Source organism: Candoia aspera, chromosome 2 (genome assembly GCF_035149785.1).
Source record: "Candoia aspera isolate rCanAsp1 chromosome 2, rCanAsp1.hap2, whole genome shotgun sequence".
Lineage (NCBI taxonomy): Eukaryota > Metazoa > Chordata > Lepidosauria > Squamata > Boidae > Candoia > Candoia aspera.
Genome location: NC_086154.1, coordinates 56,648,791 through 56,674,005, shown reverse-complemented (window position 1 = coordinate 56,674,005; position 25,215 = coordinate 56,648,791). Strand labels below are relative to the sequence as shown.

The 25,215-nt window shown below is 46.7% G+C and overlaps 1 protein-coding gene across 1 annotated transcript in view; it reads right to left on the bottom strand.

The window, feature by feature from the left end:
* LOC134489983 (inter-alpha-trypsin inhibitor heavy chain H3-like) overlaps positions 1–9,490 on the bottom strand; it is a 41,894-nt gene extending 32,404 nt beyond the window's left edge. The window contains exon 1 of the mRNA XM_063292859.1: positions 9,321–9,490. Within this exon, the coding sequence (XP_063148929.1) occupies positions 9,321–9,413 (93 nt within the window). The 5' untranslated portion in view covers positions 9,414–9,490. The remainder of the gene's footprint in view (positions 1–9,320) is intronic.
* Between the last annotated feature and the right edge of the window lie 15,725 nt (positions 9,491–25,215).

Below are 25,215 nucleotides of genomic sequence, written 5' to 3'. Positions count from 1 at the left end.
ACGGTGAACAGCACCTGGGAGGGGGGTGGTTGCTATGGCTGGGCGGGGGGAGGGATTACGTTTGGAGCCAAGGGTTTTTAGTTTGTATTTGGCGCGCTTTTCGTTATTCTTAGCTTTCTCTGTATTTGCATACTATTCTTCCAATAAATCAGATATCATTAAGTATCTGCTTGTGAGTCTGAGTATATCAGTATAGGCAATCATTACATAAAGCTGAGAATCTTTAAACTTTTACCACTAACATCCTTCCAGAGTATCTGTGAGGAAATAAAGTTAGTGATGACTGAACCTACTCCTTGCTCGGGGGAAAGTGAAGATTCCAGTGCGGGGGAACCGGATTCCATGGTAAAGAGAAGGGAAAGGACACCCACTCCAGAATTGGAGGACCTATCGGAGACCTCAGGTTCCAGCCCAACGACAGGAAAAGCGGTAAAGTTCAAAGTGGTTAAGAAGGCAGAGGAATCGCTGGGCGATCGGATGACGGGGGGTGAGGAACAGGGAACCCTATCAGGCACACCCCAGGCGTCTGGGAAAACAAGGTATCTGCTGTCCCCGAATGTGGTCAGGATTGAGAAGAGAGGGTCGGAGGACTCCGAGGCCCCTGAGAAATCACAAGGGTGGGAAGCCAGGATATGGTCCCTGGAAGACATGATGGTGAAGATGTCATTGGCGTGGGGCGGCCAAGACAGAGGAGGAAGGGAACATCGCTACAGATGGTCGTCCCCATCTATTTCTCCTCCCCCCCCCCCGAGCGTGAGGAAGAAGGACCAGAGGAGGCACCGGGGGGGATCACCACCGCGCAGTCCCCGGCGTGCGTCCCCATCGCCCCCGCGGCGTTCGGAGGACAGAGGAAGGGGGAGAAGTAGGGATGGGAAGAGAAATCCCAAAGTCAGGGTTTCGAATTCCCCCCCCCCCTGAGAGGAAAGGTCCCCGGTGTCCAGGAGAAAGGCTGGGCAGAAAGAGACGAAGAGGATCCCACAGGGGGCAAGATACAGGGATTTCACTGTCAAGTTTGATGGGGATCCCACGAAGCTGTCATTCTTCCTGACCAATGCAAAAAGCTATATGGAGGAGTTTGGGAGGCTGTTTCCTTCAGAAAGGGCTAAGATAAATGCTGTGGCCACCAAACTGAAGGGGAGGGCAGCTGATTGGTTTGTCCAATTAACTGAGATGGATGCCATGGAGTTGGAAGATTTCGAAGACTTCCTGTGGGCACTAAAGTTGCATTTTGCTGACCCGTTAGCTAAAGAGAAAGCCAAGGTGGCTCTGAGGGAATTGATCCAAGGATCAAAGTCCATGGCCGATTATGCCCTAGAATTCCAAGCCTTAGCTGCAAAGGTGGACGATTGGTCGCAAACGACCTTAATAGAAATGTTCAAAGATGGACTGAGACCCGAGTTGCTGAGATGGGCGTTGGGAAGAGCAGATCCTATTACCCTATATGACTGGATTCAACTGGCGGGGAATGTCGAGCAAGCCCACGCTAAGTTCACACAAAGCAGGAAGGGTCCTAAGCAAATGGCTATGATGAGAGCGCCCAAGCCACTGGGCACCACTGGCAGAGTGGGGCGCCCGGCCTGGCAGGAGGAGAAGGAGAGCCATCTTGCAAAAGGACAATGCCTCCGATGTGGGAAGGAAGGGCACCGAGCAGCGGCGTGCCCGCAGAGAAAGACCAAGGAGCGTCCGGGCAAGTCGTCAGGGAAATCCCCCTCCGCACCCAGGAAGATGAAGGCAGCATTGGCTGAGACCGAAGCTGAGGACATCCCTTTCTTTGGGGACGAGGGGGAGCCCGAGCTGTCCCAGCTGGTGGGAAACGCCAGCCACCTGCTCTAAAGGGCGCCGCTGGGCAGGTGGTAGAGGAAGGGCGTGACCATATTTCGGTGAGTGGCAACTACCCCACGCTGACAGTGAAGGTGAAGTTGGGCTCCCGCACAAAAATGGTGGAAGTGTGGGCGTTGATTGATTCAGGGTGCTCACGTTGCTTAATGCACCCTGATGTGGTGGCTGCTTTGGAGCTACCCATGTTTCTATTGAAACGGCCCATGATTTTTACCCAACTGGACGGGACTACGGCGGGGGGGAAGCCAGTCACCCATTCCACGGGCATGGTGGCGTTGCAAATGGGTACCCACCAGGAGGGTCTGCCTTTTGTAGTGACGCCAGTGGGGGATCCTTTGGTCATTTTGGGAATCCCTTGGTTGGTCCAGCAAAACCCATATATAAATTGGGTGCACAGGACTTTGACTTTCGGGGATGGTTTCTATCAAGCTCCTGAGGAAGACGATGCTTCCGAGGCTGCAGTGGGGAGGGCGGCAGCCGAGACTCCGCGTTTTGCAGCCACCCCACTAGAAGGGTTGCCAGAGCAATACCAGGGTTTTGCAGACGTGTTTGGCGAGAAGGAGGCGGACCAACTCCCACCGCATCGGAAGACTGACTGTGCCATAGAGTTGGTCCCAGATGCCCAACTGCCCAAACCTAAAATCTATGCCATGACCCAAAAAGAACTGGCAGCGCTGAGAGAGTTTGTGGACAAAAATTTGGCAAGGGGTTTTATCGAACCAGCTAATTCACCAGTGGGGGCACCTGTGTTATTCCGAGCGAAGAAGGATGGGACATTGAGACTTTGTAAGATTACTGCGGATTAAATGCGGTCTCGATATTAAACAAATATCCTCTGCCAATAATAAAAGACATGTTAGCACATCTGGCCAAGGGGAAAATCTTCTCTAAGCTGGATTTGAGGGAGGCGTATTTCCGTATACACATACGGGAAGGGGATGAGTGGAAAACTGCTTTTAATTGTCCCCTGGGCTCTTTCCAGTACAAAGTCTTGCCATTCGGGTTGGCAGGGGCTCCTGGGGTGTTTATGCAATTGATCAATGAAGTGTTGCATGAGCATTTGTTCAAAGGGGTACTGGTTTATTTGGATGATGTGTTAATTTACACTGAAACGATGGAAGAACATGAGCGTTTGGTGAAACAGGTGCTCAGCAAACTGAGAAAGGCTGAGCTTTATGCTAAACTCTCTAAATGTGAATTTCATAAGACTCAGCTTGATTATTTGGGGTACAGAATTTCTGACAGGGGTATTGAAATGGACCCTGCAAAGATCCAAGCCATTTTAGAGTGGGAGCGCCCGCGTACTCACAGGCAGCTCCAAAGTTTCCTTGGATTTTCCAACTATTATTGCCAATTCATCCAGGGGTTCGCGGAGATTGCACTGCCTCTCACTGACTTATTGCGAACGAAGGGTCTGGGAGACACATGCAGGGTAAAGAACCCGGGAGCATTGCTCAAGTGGACACCTGAATGCCAGGTGGCTTTTGACAAGCTAAAAAGCCTATTCACGGCTGAGCCTATCCTACAACACCCTGATCCCACTAAACCTTTTGTGGTTCAAGTGGATGCCTCTGATTTCTCCATTGGAGCGCTTTTGTTGCAGGCAGATGCTGCTGGCTGCCTCAGATCCTGTGCGTATCTCTCCCGAAAGTTTTCTGAGACTGAACGACGATGGCATGTTTGGGAAAAGGAGGCTTTTGCTGTCAAAGCAGCTTTGGAGGCATGGCACCACCTTTTAGAGGGGGCCAAGTGTCCGTTTGAGGTTTGGACAGACCATAAAAACTTAGAAGCGCTCAGCACGCCCCGTAAGCTCAGCCCTAAACAAATTCGTTGGGCTCAATTCTTCAGCCGTTTTGATTTTAAGTTGAAGTTCATTCCGGATAAGAAGAACTTCCTGGCTGATGCGCTTTCCCGCCTGCCCCAAGATTCGACCTCAGTGTGGACAGACCCCCAGCTGGGTATGCAGGCTGTCACTCGCAGCCAGACATGCACGCAGCTGCCCTCAGGTTCAGTTTCACCAGCTGGGGGGAGGCTGTCAATCCCTTCTAAGTTGCAACAACAGTTTCTCTCCGAACTGAAATCTGACACTTGGTTGCAAGCAAATAGAGACAATGTTACATTTGACCAAGGCTTCGCATGGAAGCAAAGCCGTCTCTATGTTCCTGACAGTTTGTGAAGGGAGGTCCTACTCAGGTCTCATGATGACAAACTGGCTGGTCATTTTGGCTTTGTAAAAACCTTACACCTGGTCCGGCGCCAGTTTTGGTGGCCCACATTGAGGCGTGATGTAAAAAGTTATGTTGCTTCTTGTCCTGTCCGTGCCATGTCAAAATGGAAGGGGGGTAAACCGCAAGGGCTGCTGCAGCCGGTGGCCAGCCCCTCCCGTCCTTGGGAGGACATCTCTATGGATTTTATTGTCGACTTGCCTCCAAGCCAGAGAAAGACTGTGATTTGGGTTGTAAAAGACTACTTTTCTAAACAAGCCCATTTCATTCCATGTGCCTCTATCCTGTCGGCTCAGCAGTTAGCCTGCCTCTCCCTAGTCCACGTGTACAGAATTCACGGATGCCCCGCCTGTTTGGTCACAGACCGCGGGACACAATTTACTTCCCAGTTTTGGCGGGCATTTTTAAAACTGCTGGGCACCAAACAGGTGCTGTCCACTGCGTCGCATCCTGAGACTGACGGATCTACGGAGGCTCTTAATGCCACCTTGGAACAATATTTGAGAGCCTTTGTAAACTATCAGCAGGACAATTGGGTTGATCTCCTGCCTTTTGCTGAAGTGGCTTACAACAACGCTGTACATCAAAGCACAGGTCACACCCCCTTCCATACTGTTTTTGGCCGGGATTTCATGCCCATTCCTGACCTGCCTCAACCCACTTCACCATCTTCTTCCCCTTCCGACTGGGCTGCACAGTATGCCTGGCCAGTAATTCAACAAGCACTGGCTGATGCCCAATCAACCTACAAACTGCATGCTGATAAGAAGCAAGCCTTTCAGCCTGCCTTCAAAGTTGGTGATAAGGTCTACCTCTCCACCAAGTTCATTAAATCCCCTCAACCCTCTAAGAAACTGGCTCCTAAATTTGTTGGACCCTTTCCCATCGTGGGAATTATCAAACCTGTCACTTTCAAATTGGACTTGCCACACAACCTTAAATGCTTACATCCTGTTTTTCATTGCAGCTTGCTCAAGCCGGTTCACCACTCCGATCGCTGGCATCTCCAACCTACACCCCCTCCGCCCATTATGATTGATGGACAACAGCACTTTGAAGTGAAGGAGATCCTTGATTCCCGCAGGCTTCGTAATACCCTGCAGTACCTTGTTCACTGGAAGCATTTCCCCCACCCTGAGTGGGTGGCTGCCCACGATGTTCACTCTCCTCTTCTAGTTAGGCATTTTCACGCTGCTTACCCTCTGAAACCTGCTCCTTAGTATTTTTGGGGGGGCGGTATGTCATGTTCACTGTTCCAATGTTCCTGGTACATCGTAACGTTTCGCATGTCATTTGCCTGATACGTGTTTGATCTCAGGAGGGAGGAGGATTCCTTCTTGGGGAGTTGTTATCTCTTGGCTGCTGTGTTGGAATGTGTTTGGGTTATCTCCCGTGTTCAAGGTTGCTTTCCCAGGATATGTGGAAAACGGTGAACAGCACCTGGGAGGGGGGTGGTTGCTATGGCTGGGCGGGGGGAGGGATTACGTTTGGAGCCAAGGGTTTTTAGTTTGTATTTGGCGCGCTTTTCGTTATTCTCAGCTTTCTCTGTATTTGCATACTATTCTTCCAATAAATCAGATACCATTAAGTATCTGCTTGTGAGTCTGAGTATATCAGGATAGGCAATCATTACACTAACAGAAGAAGAAGACCCTACCTATTCAACTTGTATGCAGAACACATCATGCAACGTGCTGGGCTTGAGGAATCCAAGGCTGGAGTTAAAATCGCTGGAGGAAACTTTAACAATCTCAGATATGCAGATGATACCACTTTGATGGCTGAAAGCAAAGAGGAACTGAGGAGCCTTATGATGAAGGTGAAAGAAGAAAGTGCAAAAGCTGGCTTGCAGCTAAACCTCAAAAAAACCAAGATTATGGCAACCAGCTTGATTGATAACTGGCAAATAGAGGGAGAAAATGTAGAAGCAGTGAAAGACTTTGTATTCCTAGGTGCAAAGATTACTGCAGATGCTGACTGCAGTCAGGAAATCAGAAGATGCTTAATCCTTGGGAGAAGAGCAATGACAAATCTCGATAAAATAGTTAAGAGCAGAGACATCACACTGACAACAAAGGCCCGCATAGTTAAAGCAATGATGTTCCCCGTAGTAACATATGGCTGTGAGAGCTGGACCATAAGGAAGGCTGAGAGAAGGAAGATAGATGCTTTGGAACTGTGGTGTTGGAGGAAAATTCTGAGAGTGCCTTGGACTGCAAGAAGATCAAACCAGTCCATCCTCCAGGAAATCAAGCCAGACTGCTCACTTGAGGGAATGATATTAAAGGCAAAACTGAAATACTTTGGCCACATAATGAGAAGACAGGACATCTTGGAGAAGGTGCTGATGCTAGGGAGAGTGGGAGGCAAAAGGAAGAGGGGCCGACCAAGGGCAAGATGGCTGGATGATATTCTAGAGGTGACGGACCCGTCCCTGGGGGAGCTGGGGGTGTTGATGACCGACAGGAAGCTGTGGTGTGGGCTGGTCCATGAAGTCACGAAGAGTCGGAAGTGACTAAACGAATAAACAACATGCTTTCACAATTTAAAGCTCAAAATAGAACAACACCATACTGAACCTACATTAAATAGGTCCTTTGTTCAGTCTGCATGGAAAACATGTTCAAAATGGTGAGCTCCTGGACTCTGGCATGAGGTTCCCCTGGAAATTTGAATGGCTCCCACCCTATTGGTATTTCAAAGGGCGTTAAAGACCTGGGTCTTTGCCCAGGCCTTTAGAGAGGATGATTAATGTCTCTTTCTTCCCTTCTGCTTCCCTTTGGGTTTATTTGCTTTGCCATTGTTGTTCCTCTGTCTTGTGCTGCTTTTCATGTTTTTTGTATTGTTCTCTGTTTTTAAAAATGTTTTAACAATTCTAAACCATTCAGAGTCACTGAGAGTCAGGTGGCATATTTATTTATTTATCATTTGTTGTTGTTATTATTATTATTATTATTATGGTGACAGAAACTTTGAAGGTCAAAACTAGAGAAAGAAGAAATGATGAAAATATTATTTTGTTATTCATAAAGTGTCTGAGGAGGAAATTAATCAAACATTTCTAGGGAGGATACGCTATAACATTACCACTAAAAAGCTCCACCCTATTACTTATCTACCTAAAGTCCAAGCATTGAGCTCTCAAGAGAGGGCCTGTCAGCTTTCTTCAGCCTGATGCCCTTCAACCTGAAGGCCATGCTAGCTGAAATGTTGGGAGTTCAGTTCCAGCACATCTGAAGAACACCCAGTGATGGAACACTAGCCATGATTGTGGTTTCATTGATTGAACAGCCTGCTGTAGGAGAAGCTGGCACTTTGGATATCCAGTTTGATCTTTACAGGCCAAAATACACTGCCAGAATACACTGGAAAGCAGCCAGTATAAGGTTTGCACAGCACAGTCAACATGTTCTGAACCAGTTGAAGTTTCTAAACCCTTTTTCATATAATCCATGAAATGTAATAACTCAAACTGCTTTGGCAATTCTAAAAATGGGCCTTTGTTGCAACAAATAGGTCACCATTTCTATGGAAGTTGTTTATTTCTATATAGCTGGCTGCATTTGAAGCATGTAAAACGACCAACATGGTAAAGTATAATCAGTGCTACACAGATGCTGCAGGACGAATCCTTTCTGAGGGCCCTCCATTGCCTGCATGCAGAGTTGTGAGGAGGGATAATAGAGAAAACCCCACTGCTACACAAGAACCTATCTATGGGCTGTCCTACCTACAGGTTGCCCTGAAGTTGTAGGCAGAGGCATGAGGCTACATGCTGTGGAACATGTGGATGAGTTGGCCTTCTGGCAGGACAAGGGGATGGTGTGGATTTGGCCATTGGCATGCTGTGGGATAGAGGGGTGAGCCAGGTCAGTATTAGTGTGTGGGAGAGGAGGGGGCTTTATCTTTCTGCTTTCATTATAGTCCCAACTGGAATTGCCTTTCCCCTTCTAATTCCTCTGGAGGAAAGCCCTTACAGATATGTGTGTTTCTCATTGCAAATAATAGGAGTGGGGCCATAATGTCAAATTCCACCCCAACCCACACATACACAGTCTAAGACTGTATCTGCCTCAACTTCTTCTACTCCCTGTTCCTTCTATTTTAAAAAAAATGTGCTACAAAGAGGCAAATTATGGGTTTAAGTAGTGTAGTTTGATCCTCAACATACAATTCTTTGCCCAATTCATGGTATTAAGTAGGTTCCCCTCTATGAAACTCTAGACTGTACGAACTGAGAGATATGGAAATAATGGCAGCTAAAACCTTTCTCCATAGATTAGCATTTCGGTTATTCTGCATTCCAGAATATGAAAATGCACCATTTGCCATTCTGTTTGTTCCTTTAAGAAATTGGCAGTTTCCTCACTCTTTTCGTTACTGATAGGCATATACAGATTGATAACTTCTGAATGACTGCACTGTGATGCTAAGCCCCATCTAAGCAAGTACCCAAGTGCAGTTCCATAAAATAATACACAAAAAGAAACTAAATATAGCCATGAGATCACGTAAGATTGTTTTATAATATATATATAGTGTTGGATCAATGTTTTGTTAAATTGTGTGTTTGTGTGTGTGTGTTCGTGTGTTTGTGTGTCTAATAAAGTAGGGTAGCATTGTTGGAATACAATACACTGAAAGCTGCAGTAAATTGCATTTAGTACAAACTTTGGAAACAGGAAACAATGGGGTTTGTAATACTGCAGTTTCAAAAATAATAGTTTACAATACCAGATTTTGCAATCTCCAAAATCCAGGAGAAGTATAAATTATTGAAGCCTTGAACATCAAAACAGGCCTCAAGAGCAAGTGGGACAAAAAGAAGGAATGGCATCAATCAATCAATCAATCAATCAATCAGTATAGTACTGTTTATATTGCCTACTTCTCCACCATATACTCAGTAAGCTCTGATGGATGGAGCACAAAGAAACCCTCAGAGCCCAAAACATAAACCAGGCTGTCTTCATATGGCTGGGAGTATGATATGATTTTAGGAACAAATATTACATCTTGCATTCCTTTCATATTTGTGCATTGGAAGGAATAAAAATCTACATTTAAAACTGGAGGAAGCTGCCACTGGAGACTTTTGCTAGCAGTTCAATGTCAAAACAGTGCATGCATAACTCATATGGTTTCAATATCAATAAGCCACTGAGAACCGTTTGATTGTGGTGGGGTGTAAGTCTAATAAACAAACAAACAAACGAATAAATAAATACATACATATATGCTTCTCTGTACACTTACCTTGATATTCCTGACATTACTTATTAAAAAATCATATGATCCAACAGCAGGAATGATTGCCAGCAGAATATAAAACAGAAGACCTCTCCCCATTGTCAAAGACTAATGCCTATCAGCAGGAATGCACAAGATCATGCTATCTTACAATCAGTTTGGTGAAACATGAATCAGAAACTCAGAAAACCAAATATTTATCAGTTCCTGCAAATTGATTACAAAACCTTGGAAAAAGCCCAAATTTAGCAATTACTCAACAGACTGACCCTGTGGGAACAAGGCAGGCTGTATCATGGCTAAAAATGCTCATCTGTTTGCTCTTGAAACAAGCCTGAACAAAGCTCTGCGGCTTTCCTTCTCTCCCAGCCATTCTCAGAATAATCCCAGCTGCTGCAGGAACCAGTGGAAATGAAAGCTACCCCAAACTTGTTTATTCCCAAGAAAGCCCCAGATAACTTGCTGAATAGCAGATTTACAACTCAGTCAGTGAGTTTTGGAAAGCTGGATTTCTGCCTTCACATATGACAAAGCACTAAATTAAATAGAAAAGGAAGAAATAGATAATGATCTTGTTGATATTTCTGAGATTTCCCAGGCATAGTACTTCTGTCTTCTTGTCCCTTTTCCAACTAACAAATTTTATTAGAAGGCATGTTTTGTCACCATAGACTAACATGGCTCTCCTCCTACAAAGTACTTCTGTCTTGTGTTCACTTATATTTCCATCTATGGTAATTATTTCTGCCTGTGTTGTAATCCGTTTTCTAACAATACAGTTTGAATCATTGCTTTTGAGAATGGATTGTCATCGCAATAAGCCATGGTATTTGATTAAGCCACAGTTGCAGTGTTCAACAACATCCCAAACCATAAACTAATATTTACAAGCCACAATACTAAGCCAGACCACTGAAACTCTTCCGCCTCTCCTCAGATCTTGGACAGGCTCCGGCCTGTTCTGTTCTCTTTCAAACTAATCTGCATTGCTCCTAAGGACTCCTCCCAGGATCTCTGTAGGTTCTCTTTCTTCCAGAGGATTTACTTCTGATGGGTGGTAGGGACTCTGAATGGGCAGGTTCATCCTGTTTTCCTGAGATACCTGTCTTTCCACCTGTTTCTCCTGGAGCCTAGATCCTTGGACTCTGTTCCTCTCCTCCAGCTGTGTCTTCTGCAGGTGTGCCCTTGGTTTCCTAGAGTGATCTCCTGCTGGGAAGATAGTGAGGTTTGCTTTGGCAACTCTCATTCTTTCTCACCTAGTGAGAGGGTTTCTCATGTGTGTTCAGTTTCATCTTTTCTGCATAGCAGGGCATAGGAATGGTCTTTAATCACCATAAATTTCCACTCCCTTTTCCAGCTTGTTCACTGAAAAAATAGCTTAATAAGGGCTGTTATTAGTTGGTACCTTGACCAAAGGGTGATCTTGGATGGGTGAGGCATGCATGGTGGACATTGTGGCTCCACTGTTTTTCCAGGCCATTTCTGGATGTCAATCCACAATCACATGCACTTGACTTACAGGTGGAAAAGCTTCTGCACTGAGTTCAAGGAAGTCTTTACTGGGAGGTTCTCCTAGCACATGACTTTTAGGCTCAGCCTCATTAACTTGGACTTTCACTTTGGGATAGTGTTGCCAAAGATGTCCTAGTTTTCCACACTGAAGCAGTGGAAGCTGGTCTGTCAGGAAGCTTGTCCCCTGGTGGCCAGTTGGATAGTGTTTGATGCAGCATAGCAGGTGTTTGAGGTCATGTGGTAGGTATTATATGACATAGTCACTTGGATAACACTGACTGGCTGGATCTCCTTTCACCTCACAAATACCTTGGGATGGTCAAGTTAGTACATTTCCATGGCTCCGGTGGTCTGGAATCCACCAGTCTCTGGACATCTCTCCTGCTGCCTTTGAGGTCTATTAGGTAGACTTGATTATATATCTGCAAGTTGCTAGGCAACAATTTGGGGGCTCATCTGGGATCACAGTGTGGCACCCCTCAGGGCTCGGATCAGCCTGCCTCAGTCACAGAACATGCTTGCTGGCACAGGGTGAGTTCACCCACACATCTTCAGAGGAGGCAGACAATTGAGGAGCCAGGAGGTGGTAAGCACTAGCTGGTAGTCCCTTGGGAGAGAACACAAGGTAAGGGAATGGTACAGAGAAAGAGCACACCCCTGGGGAGCCAGTTGGGGCTCATGGTCCAGTTGTGGGACCAGATAACCCTGTCCATCCAGCAGGGGATGGCTAAAGGAGAGTGGTCATACTGTGCACAGGGATGTGGACAAATACAGTGGACACCTTTCACAGGAGGAGAGGTGGTTGCACTGGGGCTCCTTTTGAGTCAAGACTGCTGGGGGCAGTCTGAATGCAAACTGAGCAGAACCATTTCTGCCAAATGGACTTTTGGGTTCTGTGGGCTGATGTGGCTGAGCAACAAGTCACCCAGATGATGGTTCAAAAGACTATGCCCTTCAGCCCTTCCCTTGATTTTCCACTTCCATCCTACTTCCAAAGGGATGAGGATGACCTGACTCTGGTCTTGTATCCACCAGGGAGGAGCCGTGGGAACCAGAGTGGGAGTGCCAGACCCACAATCATGCAGGTGCTCTCACCTGTAGACCCTCTACCCGATGGAGAAAGAGCTGTAATCAGCTCTGATGGAGCCGATCAGGTATTCGAGGAGGTGTGTATGGGCATGGGGGGGGGGGGAAGCCTTAGGCTACCCACTTGGTGAGTAAATCAACTAGACTGCAGAAAATGGAATCACAAAACAACATGAAAAGCTAGCACAACTGAAAATGGTCGACACCATCACAGGAGCAGCTGGACTGCTCCCTCTCAGAATTGTATGACAAGCTTACTTAAAAATTCCTGCAGTCTTGGAATGCTAGAAACCTTTCGGTTCAATGTGGAATGGGTAAGAAACAAGCTTTTTTTTCCTAAACAGAAACTGGCAGAGATTTTTGGAAAATTATTATAAACAAAATTTGCCAGAATGGGGATTTTAATTGTTGTCATCTGAAACATTTGAAACTTTTTTTTTTTTGTAAGAAGAACAGAAAATAAAATAAAAATGGAATACTGGTATTGTTGGGTACAACTTTTGGATGAAATTTGCCCCTGCAATCCAGAAGCTGATTGTCACACTCTCTCAAGACTTTCTCCTTGTAATCTGGCCATGAAGCAAAATTAACCCTATTAAGAGTACTCAAAGAAATACCAGGTAACAACATGACGTTGTGCTTTATGACTGCATAACAGGGATGGAAATTCCAGTCCCAGTTGCTGTTGTAACTTGAGGGCTACCTGTAAATTATTTTTACCAGGAAAGAGATCATTGGCTGAAAGTTGAAAACAAAACAAAATGAAACCTAAGACTTCGTGAACATAGAAATGGGCCACTAGAGGAAACTAAAGTTCCAGGCAGAAAAAAGAAAAGTGAAATCTGCAAAATGACAAATAAAGATATGACACTTGAGACATTTCAAAGGATTCTTGAAGAATTGGGAAACTTGTTTTGTTGTAAACCACCCAGAGTCCCTCCCTGTGGGGGGAGATGGGCAGTGATAAAAATTTGATAAATAAAATAAAAATAAACTTATAACCAATCTGGCAGCAATAATCTCTGTACTACTAAATGCATTTTTTGAAGAAGATTATACAGAAGTGAAAGATTTAACAGGAAAAATATTGAGGAATTTATGGATAGACAGGAGTTCAAATCCCAGTTAATGGAGAAATAATGGGAAAAAAGAAATTGAGGATTATAAGACAGAGATGACAGAGTAGAAACACAAATGACGATTCAAGTGATGAAAAAGGACCTGGGCAAGGACTTATTTTTGGATTTAGAAAAGAGGGTTTCTAAAACCTTGAAAAAATCTTTGAGATGGGAGAAAGTAAGTCTGCATGGAGATTCAGTCCTATGACAGCATCTTGATGAACTAAAGATTTAAGATTGTTAGAAGCAAAAGAAAGGAATATAAAGTTGGCTTGTTTGATCAGGGCTAAAATATAGAATATTTTTATAAAATTCTGGAAACCCTTTATGGGCTTTTTGCTGACATTTGGACAGAAATGGCAATGATTTTTGGATTTGTGAATGGGTAAGGGGGGTTATGGGAAGAAGTGGACCATGTATGTAATCTCATAGGGGATGGGGAACTAACTATTTGCCTGTGCTTGTTGCAAGGAAGATCGGGAGTCACTTCTTTAAGTATTCTTTTTTCTACCTCTCTTCTTTTCATATTTAAAAAAGAAAACAGAAACTAAAAAAAGATAAAAGTCAGATTGAACTCTGAGAAAAAGATGTATAGCTCTACAGAGAGTGACAATAGAGATATATAGTGATTAAGACAACAGAAATACAGAAGTCAGCAATAAATAAATTTATTGGAGATACAGAATAGAAAAATATGAGAATATAGTCAAATTGGACTTTAAAAACATATTGTAGATAAAGAAAATAGACAGTTAAAATAGAAAATAGTTTTATTATTAAGATTCATCACTACACTAGTCTTCAACTTCCTTTCTTTTATTTGTAAGCTTTTTTTTTTGTGTGTGTGTAAAATAAAAGCCTGCCCCCAGCCCCTGAAGGGAGATACAAAAAATCAATTAATTGTCCAGGTTTCCAGAACTTTGTGTCTATTGAGTCTGGATCAGTCTGGTTATTCGTGGTTCAAAAAACAAACAAAACAAAAACCCTGCAAAGGGGGGGGGGGATTTCAAAAGGACCTCTCTTGCTGATCTATGTAACTAGATAGGTTCATAGAAGGAGAGGCAATTCCTTAGATACTTTGTTTAGGATTTTAATTATCAACATCAGCCCTGGAATTAGATGGTAAGAAACAAATGGGGTCTTTTTTTTTTTTTTGCTTGCTTGCTGTTTCTGATGAGAGGAAGAAAGGGAATGCCCTTGTGTGTGTGATCTTGTGCGTTTACATATGTACGTTCTTGAGTGTTTGCATGTGTGAGACTGGTTTGTGTAGAGAGGGAATCTCTTAATTTTAGAAATGGGGTACATTATTGGCAATTAATTTTAATTGATAGTTTTAGTTCAATTAATGTATTTCTATTTGCTTGACCGGTGTTTCTCAACCTTGGCAACTTTAAGATGTCTAGACTTCAACTCCCAGAATTCCCCAGCCAGCATGTTGAGAAACACTGGTCTTGACCATGCTCTTCTTTTGGAGTGTAGCTTCTGGCAGATATACAGTATATATATATGTATTTACTGTATATGTATAAACATACAGACATGTGTCAGTTGGGCATATGTATAAGGATGGAGAATCTCCTGGATTTATTTCAGCTGGAACTGGCAATCTTAAGCAGATATGGTGAGGAATCCAAACATTACTTGAAATTTTTTTCTTATACTTATATTTATTTATGTATTTATTTCCCTCTATTTCTTCCCGGCTTCAGCAAAGGATCGTTACCTTGTCGTGGTGCTGGAGCTTGAGCACCTCAATGATGCCATGAGCTAAACCGTGAAGGGCCACCCAAGACGGGAAGGTCATGACAGAGAGGTCAGACTAAATGCGATCCCTGGGGAAGGTAATGGCAACCCACCCCAGTATTCTTGTCGTGAAAGCTAAATGGATCGGTACAACCTGAGATATGTCGGTATACCATCAGAAGATGAGACCCCCAGGTCGGAAGATGGTCAAAATGCTACTGGGGAGGAACAGAGGATGAGTTCAACTAGCCCCAGACGTGATGACCCAGCTAGCTCAAAGCCGAAAGGACGGCTAGCGGCCGACGGTGCTGGTGGTGAACGGCGAATCCGATGTTTTAAGGATCAACACACCACTGGAACCTGGAATGTAAGATCTATGAGCCAGGGCAAATTGGATGTGGTTATTGGTGAGATGTCAAGATTAAAGATAGACATTTTGGGCGTCACTGAACTGAAATTGACTGGAATGGGCCACTTCACATCAAATGACCACCAGATCTACTACTGTGGACAAGAGGACCACAGAAGAAATGGAGTAGCCTTCATAATTCATAGTCAAGTGGCTAAAGCAGTGCTTGGATACAATCGAAAAAACGACAGAATGATCTCAATTCGAATTCAGGGCAAGCCATCTAACATCACAGTGATCCAAATATATGCCCCAACCACAGATGCTGAAGAAGCTGAAGTAGAGCAGTTCTATGAGGATCTGCAGCACCTACTGGACAACACGCCTAAAAGAGATGTTATTTTCATCACGGGAGACTGGAATGTTAAGGTGGGCAGTCGAATGTCATGTTCCCCATTTCAGTGTTCTGTTAACATCATAACGTTTCACATGTCAAACCGTTTTCCGTGTATACCCGTCTTGCTCATGGCTGGGTTTTTCCATTCCTCCGCTCTGTTTTGTTTTAGAACTCTGGAATGTATGTTTGGGTTTGTGCTTCTGTTCAAGGTTACTTTCCCAGGCGCGTGTAACGGTTCCTAGCACCTGGGAGGGGGTGTGTGCTGACGGGTGCTTGGGGCGGGACTGGATTGAAGGCAAGGCTTTTAAGTTTGTATTTGGCGCTGTAATGATTGCCCTAGCCCCAAATACTCAGACTCACAAGAGGCTGCTAAATGAGATCTGATTTATTAGAGTACTAAAGACAAATACAGAGAAAGCTGAGAATGAGCAAAAGCGCGCCAAATACAAACTTAAACCCTTGGTGCAAACGTATCCCGCCTCCCTCGTAACAGCCCCGCCCGGCACAGGTGCTAGCAAACGTCAGAGTTGCTAGCCTGGGAAAGTAACCTTGAGCGCAGTAGATAATATAAATACATTCCAAAGCAAAGCCAAAAGATAACCGTTCCCATCCTCCCCAGAAAGATGAAACACGCATCCAATTAATGACATGCGAAACGTTACGATGCATTAAAGACATTGAAACGGCGAACATGACATACCGCCTCCCTAAAAATACACTTAGGGACCCGGTTTTGTGGGATAAGCAGAGTGGAAGCGGGCCACCAAAACAGGGGAAGCTACATCTGGTGCAGCGACCCACTCTGGATGAGGGAAATGTTTCCAACGAACTAAATATTGCAAAGTATTGCGAAGGCGTCTAGAGTCCAGAATTTCTTTAACTTCGAAGTGTTGCTGACCATCAATCATGATGGGGGTGGGAGGTGGAGGTTGACGATGCCAGCGGTCAGAAGGAATAGTCGGTTTGAGTAAGCGATGGAGGCTCGCGCCCGTCCTCTACCACCTGCCCAGCGGCGCCCTTTAGAGCAGGTGGCTGGCGTTTCCCGCCGGCTGCGGGATTTCGGTCTCCCCCTCAATTTCGTAGAACATCACATCGTCTCCCTCGGTTTCAGCCACCGCAGCTTTCTGTTTCCTCGGCAATGCAGGGGACTTTGCTGGCGGTTTTCCGGGCCGTTCCTCTACCTTCGCCTTCGGGCATGCTGCCACTCGATGCCCCTCCTTACCACATCTCAGACACAAGCCTTTTGCGTACCGCTTCTCCCGCTCCTCGTCCCAGGGTCGTTGTCCCGGTTTCCCCCCGGTGGTCGATGGGCGGCTGGGCTTCACCTCCCGCCCCGACTTGGCGGTCTTCCGCTGGGCAAAGATCTCCTGGGCATGTTCAGCCCTCCCCGCCAGCAGGATCCACTCATACAGCGTGTATGGGTCGTCCCTCCCCAGGGACCAGCGTAGCACTTCTGTATTCAAGCCATCCTTGAAGAGCTCGATAATGGTTGCTTGGGACCAGTCATCCACCTTCCCAGCTAGCGCTTTAAACTCCAAAGCATAATCGGCCACTGATCTGAACCCCTGCTTGAGTTCCTTCAGGGCTCGCTTTGCTCTCTCCTTTGCTAAGGGGTCCTCGAAGTGTTGCTTCAACGCCCCGAGGAACTCCTCGAGACTTTCCAGTTCAGGCGCCTCCGACTGGCACATCTGGACATACCAGTCTGCCGCCCTCCCCTTCAGTTTGGTGGCAATGGTGATGATCCTTGCCTTTTCCGATTGGAAAAATGCCCCCCATTCTTCCATATAGGCTTTCGCGTTCGTCAGGAAGAACGAGAGTTTGGTCGGATCCCCATCAAACTTGACAGGGAAGTCTCGCATGCCGCCTCCCGCCGCGCTGCGCCCCACCACCGGTGCTGCTGCGGCTTGTGTTTCCCTGGCTCGGGGCGGCACGGGGCCCCGGGGCGATCGCCCTGGCGATGCTGCGATTTCCATCTGGACCGACTGGTCCCCTTCGCGCCTCCGCACCACCCGTCGCCGTTCCGGGGACAGCCCCTGGGAAGAGGGGGTTGAATGCCTCTGGCTTGATTCTTCCCGGACCTCTCGCAACGAGGTCACATCCAAGCTCAGCTGTTTCAATATAGCCTCCAACGAATCCATTTTGGACTCCAACACTCGGATCCGATCCGGAGTGGGTGAGCCCTCCGTTGGCTGCACCTGCACCACGTTGGGGGATAATGGGTATCTCTGCCTCCAGGAGGGACCCCCCGCTGCCGTGGCATCTCCTTGGGTCTCATCCCAGGTGAGCAGCTCGCCCGGAGAATTTACGGTGGTCTCTGGGGCCGTTTTCAGCCCCCCGGCTTCACTCTCCGACTCGGAGCTCGCCTCCTCTCGGATGGCTGACAGCTCCCCACCTTGGGACGGTCGGCCGGACTGCCTCACGGTCGAGTCCGGTTCCCCTTCCTCCATCATCATGATGTCGGGTTCAGTCATCGCGGGCTCTCTCCCTCACAGGGTTAGACGCTTGTCTTTCCTGGACAGGGGCCAGCGGAGTTAGGAACTTAGATTCTCAGCTTTATGTAATGATTGCCCTAGCCCCAAATACTCAGACTCACAAGAGGCTGCTAAATGAGATCTGATTTATTAGAGTACTAAAGACAAATACAGAGAAAGCTGAGAATGAGCAAAAGCGCGCCAAATACAAACTTAAACCCTTGGTGCAAACGTATCCCGCCTCCCTCGTAACAGCCCCGCCCGGCACAGGTGCTAGCAAACATCAGAGTTGCTAGCCTGGGAAAGTAACCTTGAGCGCAGTAGATAATATAAATACATTCCAAAGCAAAGCCAAAAGATAACCGTTCCCATCCTCCCCAGAAAGATGAAACACGCATCCAATTAATGACATGCGAAACGTTACGATGCATTAAAGACATTGAAACGGCGAACATGACAGGCGCGCTTTTGCTCATTCTCAGCTTTCTCTGTATTTGCATACTATTCCTTTAATAAATCAGTTATCTTTAAGCCCGAGCTTGTGAGACTGAGTATTTGGGATTAGGCAACCATTACATAAAGCTGAGAATCGTTTATATCATTTCCGCTAGCCCCATCCAAAGTTGGGTAAAGAGGAGCGCTAGCGATGATCGAACCTCCGCTTCGCGAGAGTGAAGGGAGCGAAGAAGAGCCGGACTCGACAAAGACTCTGGTAGCTCCAACTTCGAGAGCGCAAAGGGCAGCACGTCGGGAGAGGCGAGATGTCCAACTGGATGATCTATTGTTAGCAGTGCAGGGTGCCACAGGGGGTGTACTCCAGCCCCAACCCGAGGTGGAAGCAGCACCGGGGAGGGGATCTCCACAGCCATCCTGGGAACCTGAAATCCCCTTATCACCGAGGGTGGTGGTAACCAATAGACCCTTAGAAGAGCCTGTCACCCCTGCCCGCATGAAAGCAATAGAGGACAAAATGGACATGATAGTGACCCTCATAAAAGATGCCACCAGAGGCTCGGGGTCCCTGCAGGAAGACTGGGAAGAGGACCCCTCTCAGCTGGTTCCCCCCCGACGGAGTTCCCTGTCATTCAGGGGAAGAAGTAAGACTCGAGCTCCCCGGCAATTGGGGGGAAGGGAGTCAAGGGCGTCCAGAGATTGGCCACCACTGGCAGCTCGACGCACGTTGTTGTTTGCGGAGCCACCACAGCCGGTGGAGCTGGTAAGGACCTTCCCACCCTTTGGGGTGAAGTTTGATGGGGACCCTACCACGCTTTCCTTCTTCATTACAAATGCTAGACATTATATGGAGGATTGGGGTTGAAATTTTCGCTCTGAACAAGGCAAGATTAATTTCATTGCCAACAAGCTGAAGGGGAGGGCAGCTGATTGGTATGTACAGCTGTGCCAAGCTGAGGCCACGGAGTTAGAGGACTTTGATGAGTTTCTGTGGGCGCTGAAACAGCACTTTGAAGACCCATTGGCCCAAGAGAGAGCGAAGAACGCCCTAAGAAAACTTTACCAAGGAACCCTCTCTGTCGCAGACTACGCTTTAGAATTTAAAGCCCTGGCGGGGAAGGTGGAAGACTGGTCCCAGTCGACTTTGGTGGAGTTGTTCAAGCAAGGGCTGGAGACGGAAATCTTCCTTTGGGCTTTGTGTAGGGACGATCCTAAAACGTTATATGGCTGGATACAGTTGGCAGGCAGTGCGGAAAGCGCTCTACAAATGTATGCCCAGAGCAAGGAACTGAGACAAACCCGAGCCGCTAAGGGGGCTCGTGCTGCTGGATATTCGAGTCGCCCTAAACCAAAACCCAGGGAGGAAGAAAGGGAATGACGATTTGCGAAAGGGCAGTGCTTAAGATGAGGGAAAGATGGGCATCGTGCTACTTCGTGCCCAAGACGCCGACCAGAGGAACGGCCCGGGAAAGCGCCGGGAAAATCGCCATCCCTGCCGCGCAAGATGAAGGCTGCCTGTGCTGAACTCGACCCTCCAGACCTCCCATTCGGGGATGAGAAGAGGAATTACAATTTGACCAGCCGGCGGGAAACGCCTTCCACCTGCCCTGAAGGGCGCCGTTGGGCAGGTGGAAGAAACCGGGCGCGACCACAATTCGGTGAGTGGGAACTTCCCTACAATGACTGTCAAAGTAAAATTGGGCTCTAGAACCAAGACTGTCGAAGTCTGGGCCATGCTGGACTCAGGTTGTTCTCGTTCGCTGATGCATCCTGATGTCGTAGCTGCCCTAGAACTGCCCACATTCCCTCTGCCACGGCCCATGATCTTCACGCAATTGGATGGGACCATGGCGGGAGGGAAAGCAGTCACTCACTCTACAGGACTGGTGGCTTTACAGATGGGCACCCATTGGGAGAAATTGCCTTTTGCCATAGCTCCGGTGGGGGGCCCTTTGGTGATTTTGGGAATGCCTTGGTTTGTGCAACAAAACCCTTTTATCAATTGGCTGCATAGAACTGTAACGTTTGCTGATGGATTTTATAAAGTACCTGAAAAGGACTTGTTAGAGGACATGGAGGGAGGACGGGTGGCTAACACTACAGTACAAACTCTTTCACCACTAGAAGGGCTGCCTAGCCAATACCAAGATCTGGCTGATGTGTTTGGGGAGAAGGAAGCAGATCGCTTGCCACCTCACCGGAAAACAGACTGTGCCATTGAGTTTTTACCTAATGTAAAGTTACCTCACCCAAAAATTTATCCCATGTCCCCCAAAGAGCTAACTACGCTGAGGGAATTCATTGACAAAAACCTGGCTAGGGGTTTCATTGAGCCGGCAAACTCCCTGGTGGGGGCCCCTGTCCTCTTTAGACCAAAAAAGGATGGCTCATTGAGGCTCTGTACCGATTTCCGCGGGCTCAATGCAGTCTCAATATTAAATAAATATCCTTTGCCCCTTATCAAAGATATGTTATCACATCTGGCCAGAGGCAAAATCTACTCAAAATTGGATCTGAGAGAAGCCTATTTTCGCATTCGCATAAGGGAAGGGGACGAGTGGAAAACAGCGTTTAACTGTCCTCTTGGGGCTTTCCAATACAAAGTCTTGCCCTTTGGTTTATCGGGGGCACCTGGGGTTTTTATGCAACTTATCAATGAGGTCTTGCACGACCACCTATTTAAGGGAGTACTGGTGTATTTGGATGATGTATTGATTTATACTGAAACCATGTCAGAACATATTCACTTGGTGCGTCAAGTGCTTACTAAATTGAGAAAAGCTGAGTTGTATGCTAAACTGTCCAAGTGTGCCTTCCATCAATCACAAATCGATTATCTAGGATATAGAATTTCCGCTAAGGGCATTGAAATGGACCCTGCCAAGGTGGAAGCGATTGTGGCATGGGAGCCTCCACGTACCAGGAGACAATTACAAAGTTTCCTTGGATTCGCCAATTTCTATAGGGTATTTGCCCAAAATTTTGCGGAAATCGCCCTCCCCCTTACTGAACTGTTGAAAACTAAAGCGCAGGGGGATACGCGACGCTCTAAAAACCCAGGAGCGCTCCTTAAATGGACTCCAACCTGCCAACAGGCATTTGAGGCGCTCAAACAAATCTTCACTACCGAACCCATTTTGCAGCATCCAGACTCCACCAAGCCTTTCGTAGTACAGGTGGATGCCTCCGATTTCTCCGTTGGGGCGCTACTGCTCCAGTCAGACCAGTCTGGCACCTTAAAACCCTGTGCTTACCTCTCTTGCAAGTTCACCGAAACAGAGAGACAGTGGCATGTTTGGGAAAAGGAGGCTTTTGCTGTAAAAACTGCTTTAGAAACTTGGCGCCACTTATTAGAAGGGGCTTCAAACCCTTTTGAAGTCTGCACTGACCATAAGAACCTGGAAGCATTAAGCACCACTCGAAAACTCAGCCCCAAACAACTTCGCTGCATTGAGTTTTTCAGCCGTTTTGACTTCACCCTCAAATTCATACCAGGCAAGAAAAACTTTTTAGCTGATGCGCCGTCACGCAGACCCCAAGATGCTGGCCCAGGGCCAACCGTTCAAGGTACTGTCTGGACGGAAAAACAACTGAGTCTGGCAGCGGTGACACGCAGCCAAGCGCGAGCGCAACAAACTCAGCCTCAAGCCGCTCCGACTCCCTCCTGGTCACCGCGCTTGCCAATTCCATCAGACTTGCAACAACAGTTGCTACTCCACCTTAAAAATGATACTTGGTTGCAAGCCAACCTACACACTGTAACTTTCACTGACGATTTTGCCTGGCGCAACGATCGTCTCTATGTGCCTGACACTTTGCGGAAAACGATCCTCCAGCGTTGCCACGATGACAAGTTAGCTGGACATTTTGGATATCTAAAAACACTTCACCTAGTTCGGTGTCAATTCTGGTGGCCAACTTTGCTAAAGGACCTTAAAGCCTATGTCACTGCATGCCCTGTCTGTGCGGCTACAAAGCGCAAGACAGGCAAGCCTCAAGGTCTCCTCCAACCGGTTGCCACCCCGTCCTTCCCATGGCAGGACATATCCATGGACTTTATTGTTGACCTACCCCCCAGTCAACGAAAAACTGTCATTTGGGTGGTGAAAGATTTTTTTTCTAAACAAGTGCATTTCATCCCATGCACCTCTATCCCCACCGCGCAACAGCTGGCATGCCTCTTCCTCGTTCACGTGTACCGCCTTCACGGTATCCCCGCCCATTTGGTGAGTGACAGAGGCACACAATTTACGTCACAATTTTGGCGGGCATTTTTAAAACTGCTTGGCACCAAACAAGCCCTATCCACCGCTTGGCATCTGGAAACGGATGGATCTACTGAGGCAGTTAATTCTACTCTCGAGCAATACCTTCGGGCTTTTGTCAATTACCAACAGGACAACTGGGTGGACTTACTCCCGTTTGCTGAAGTCGCTTATAACAACGCCGTGCATCAGAGCACTGGTTAAGTTCCCTTTAAGGCTGTCTTCGGGCGGGAGTTCGTCCCGATCCCTGAACTCCCACACCCGCAGCCCCTACCAGCCTCTCTCACTGACTGGGCTGACACTCTCAAAGACTCGTGGCTAAACATTCAACAAGCTCTGCACCATGCCCAAACCACCTACAAACGTCATGCCGATGCTAAACACTCCCGCGAACCTACTTTTGCTGTGGGGGATAAAGTCTACTTACCCACCAAATTCATCAAGTCACCACAACCCTCAAAGAAACTTGGCCCTAAATTTGTGGGTCCTTTTCCCATTGTTGCACAAATTAACCCGGTTACTTTTAAACTGGATTTACCCCATAACCTCAAGCGTTTACATCCTGTTTTCCATTGCAGCTTGCTCAAGCCCTATCTACACTCAGACCGCTGGCATCCGCATCTAGCTCCGCCACCTCCGATCATGATTGACGACCAACAGCACTTTGAGGTCACTGAAATCCTTGACTCCCACCGCCTGCGTTCCACGTTGCAGTACCTCGTTTGCTGGAAACACTTCCCCCATCCTGAATGGGTTTCTGCTCCTGATGTTCACTCACCCCGCCTGGTTGCTCATTTTCACTCTACCTACCCCAACAAACCGACTCCTTAGCACTGTTCTCGGGGGGGACGATATGTCATGTTCCCCATTTCAATGTTCTGTTAACATCGTAACGTTTCACATGTCAAACCGTTTTCCGTGTATACCCGTCTTGCTCATGGCTGGGTTTTTCCATTCCTCCGCTCTGTTTTGTTTTAGAACTTTGGAATGTATGTTTGGGTTTGTGCTTCTGTTCAAGGTTACTTTCCCAGGCGCGTGTAACGGTTGCTAGCACCTGGGAGGGGGTGCTTGCTGACGGGTGCTTGGGGCGGGACTGGATTGAAGGCAAGGCTTTTAAGTTTGTATTTGGCGCACTTTTGCTCATTCTCAGCTTTCTCTGTATTTGCATACTATTCCTTTAATAAATCAGTTATCTTTAAGCCCGAGCTTGTGAGACTGAGTATTTGGGATTAGGCAACCATTACATCAAATGACACCTGGAATTACAGGTAAGCATGGCCTGGGAGAACAAAACGAAGCAGGACATAGGCTGATAGAATTTTGCCAAGACAACTCACTCTGCATAACAAACACTCTCTTCCAACAACCTAAGAGACGGCTTTATACATGGACTTCATCAGATGGACAACACCAAAATCAGATTGACTACATCCTTTGCAGCCAAAGGTGGCGGACATCTATACAGTTGGTAAAAACAAGACCTGCAGCTGACTGTAGTTCAGATCACGAACTTCTTATTGCACAATTTAGGATCAGACTAAAGAGATTAGGGAAGACCCACAGATCAGCTAGATATGAGCTCACTAATATTCCTAAGGAATATGCAGTGGAGGTGAAGAATAGATTTAAAGGACTGGACTTAGTAGATAGGGTCCCTGAAGAACTATGGACAGAAGTTCGCAACATTGTTCAGGAGGCGGCAACAAAATACATCCCAAAGAACGAGAAAACCAAGAAGGCAAAATGGCTGTCTGCTGAGACACTAGAAGTAGCCCAAGAAAGAAGGAAAGCAAAAGGCAACAGCGATAGGGGGAGATATGCCCAAGTAAATGCAAAATTCCAGAGGTTAGCCAGAAGAGATAAGGAATTATTTTTAAACAAGCAATGCGTGGAAGTGGAAGAAGACAATAGAATAGGAAGGACAAGAGAACTCTTCCAGAAAATTAGAAACATCGGAGGTAAATTCAAGGCAAAAATGTGTATGATCAAAAACGAAGATTGCAAGGATGTAACAGAAGAAGAAGAGATCAAGAAAAGGTGGCAAGAAATACAGAAGACCCGTATAGGAAGGATAACAATATCGGGGATAGCTTTGATGGTGTGGTCAATGAGCTAGAGCCAGACATCCTGAAGAGTGAGGTTGAGTGGGCCTTAAGAAGCATTGCTAAAAGCAAGGCAGCAGGAGATGACGGCATCCCAGCTGAACTGTTCAAAGTCTTGCAAGATGATGCTGTCAAGGTAATGCATGCTACATGCCAGCAAATTTGGAAAACACAATAATGGCCATCAGATTGGAAAAAATCAACTTATATCCCCATACCAAAAAAGGGAAACACTAAAGAATGTTCAAACTATCGAACAGTGGCACTCATTTCACATGCCAGTAAGGTAATGCTGAAGATCCTGCAAGGTAGACTTCAGCAATTCATGGAGCGAGAATTGCCAGATGTACAAGCTGGGTTTAGAAAAAGGCAGAGGAACTAGGGATCAAATTGCCAATATCCGCT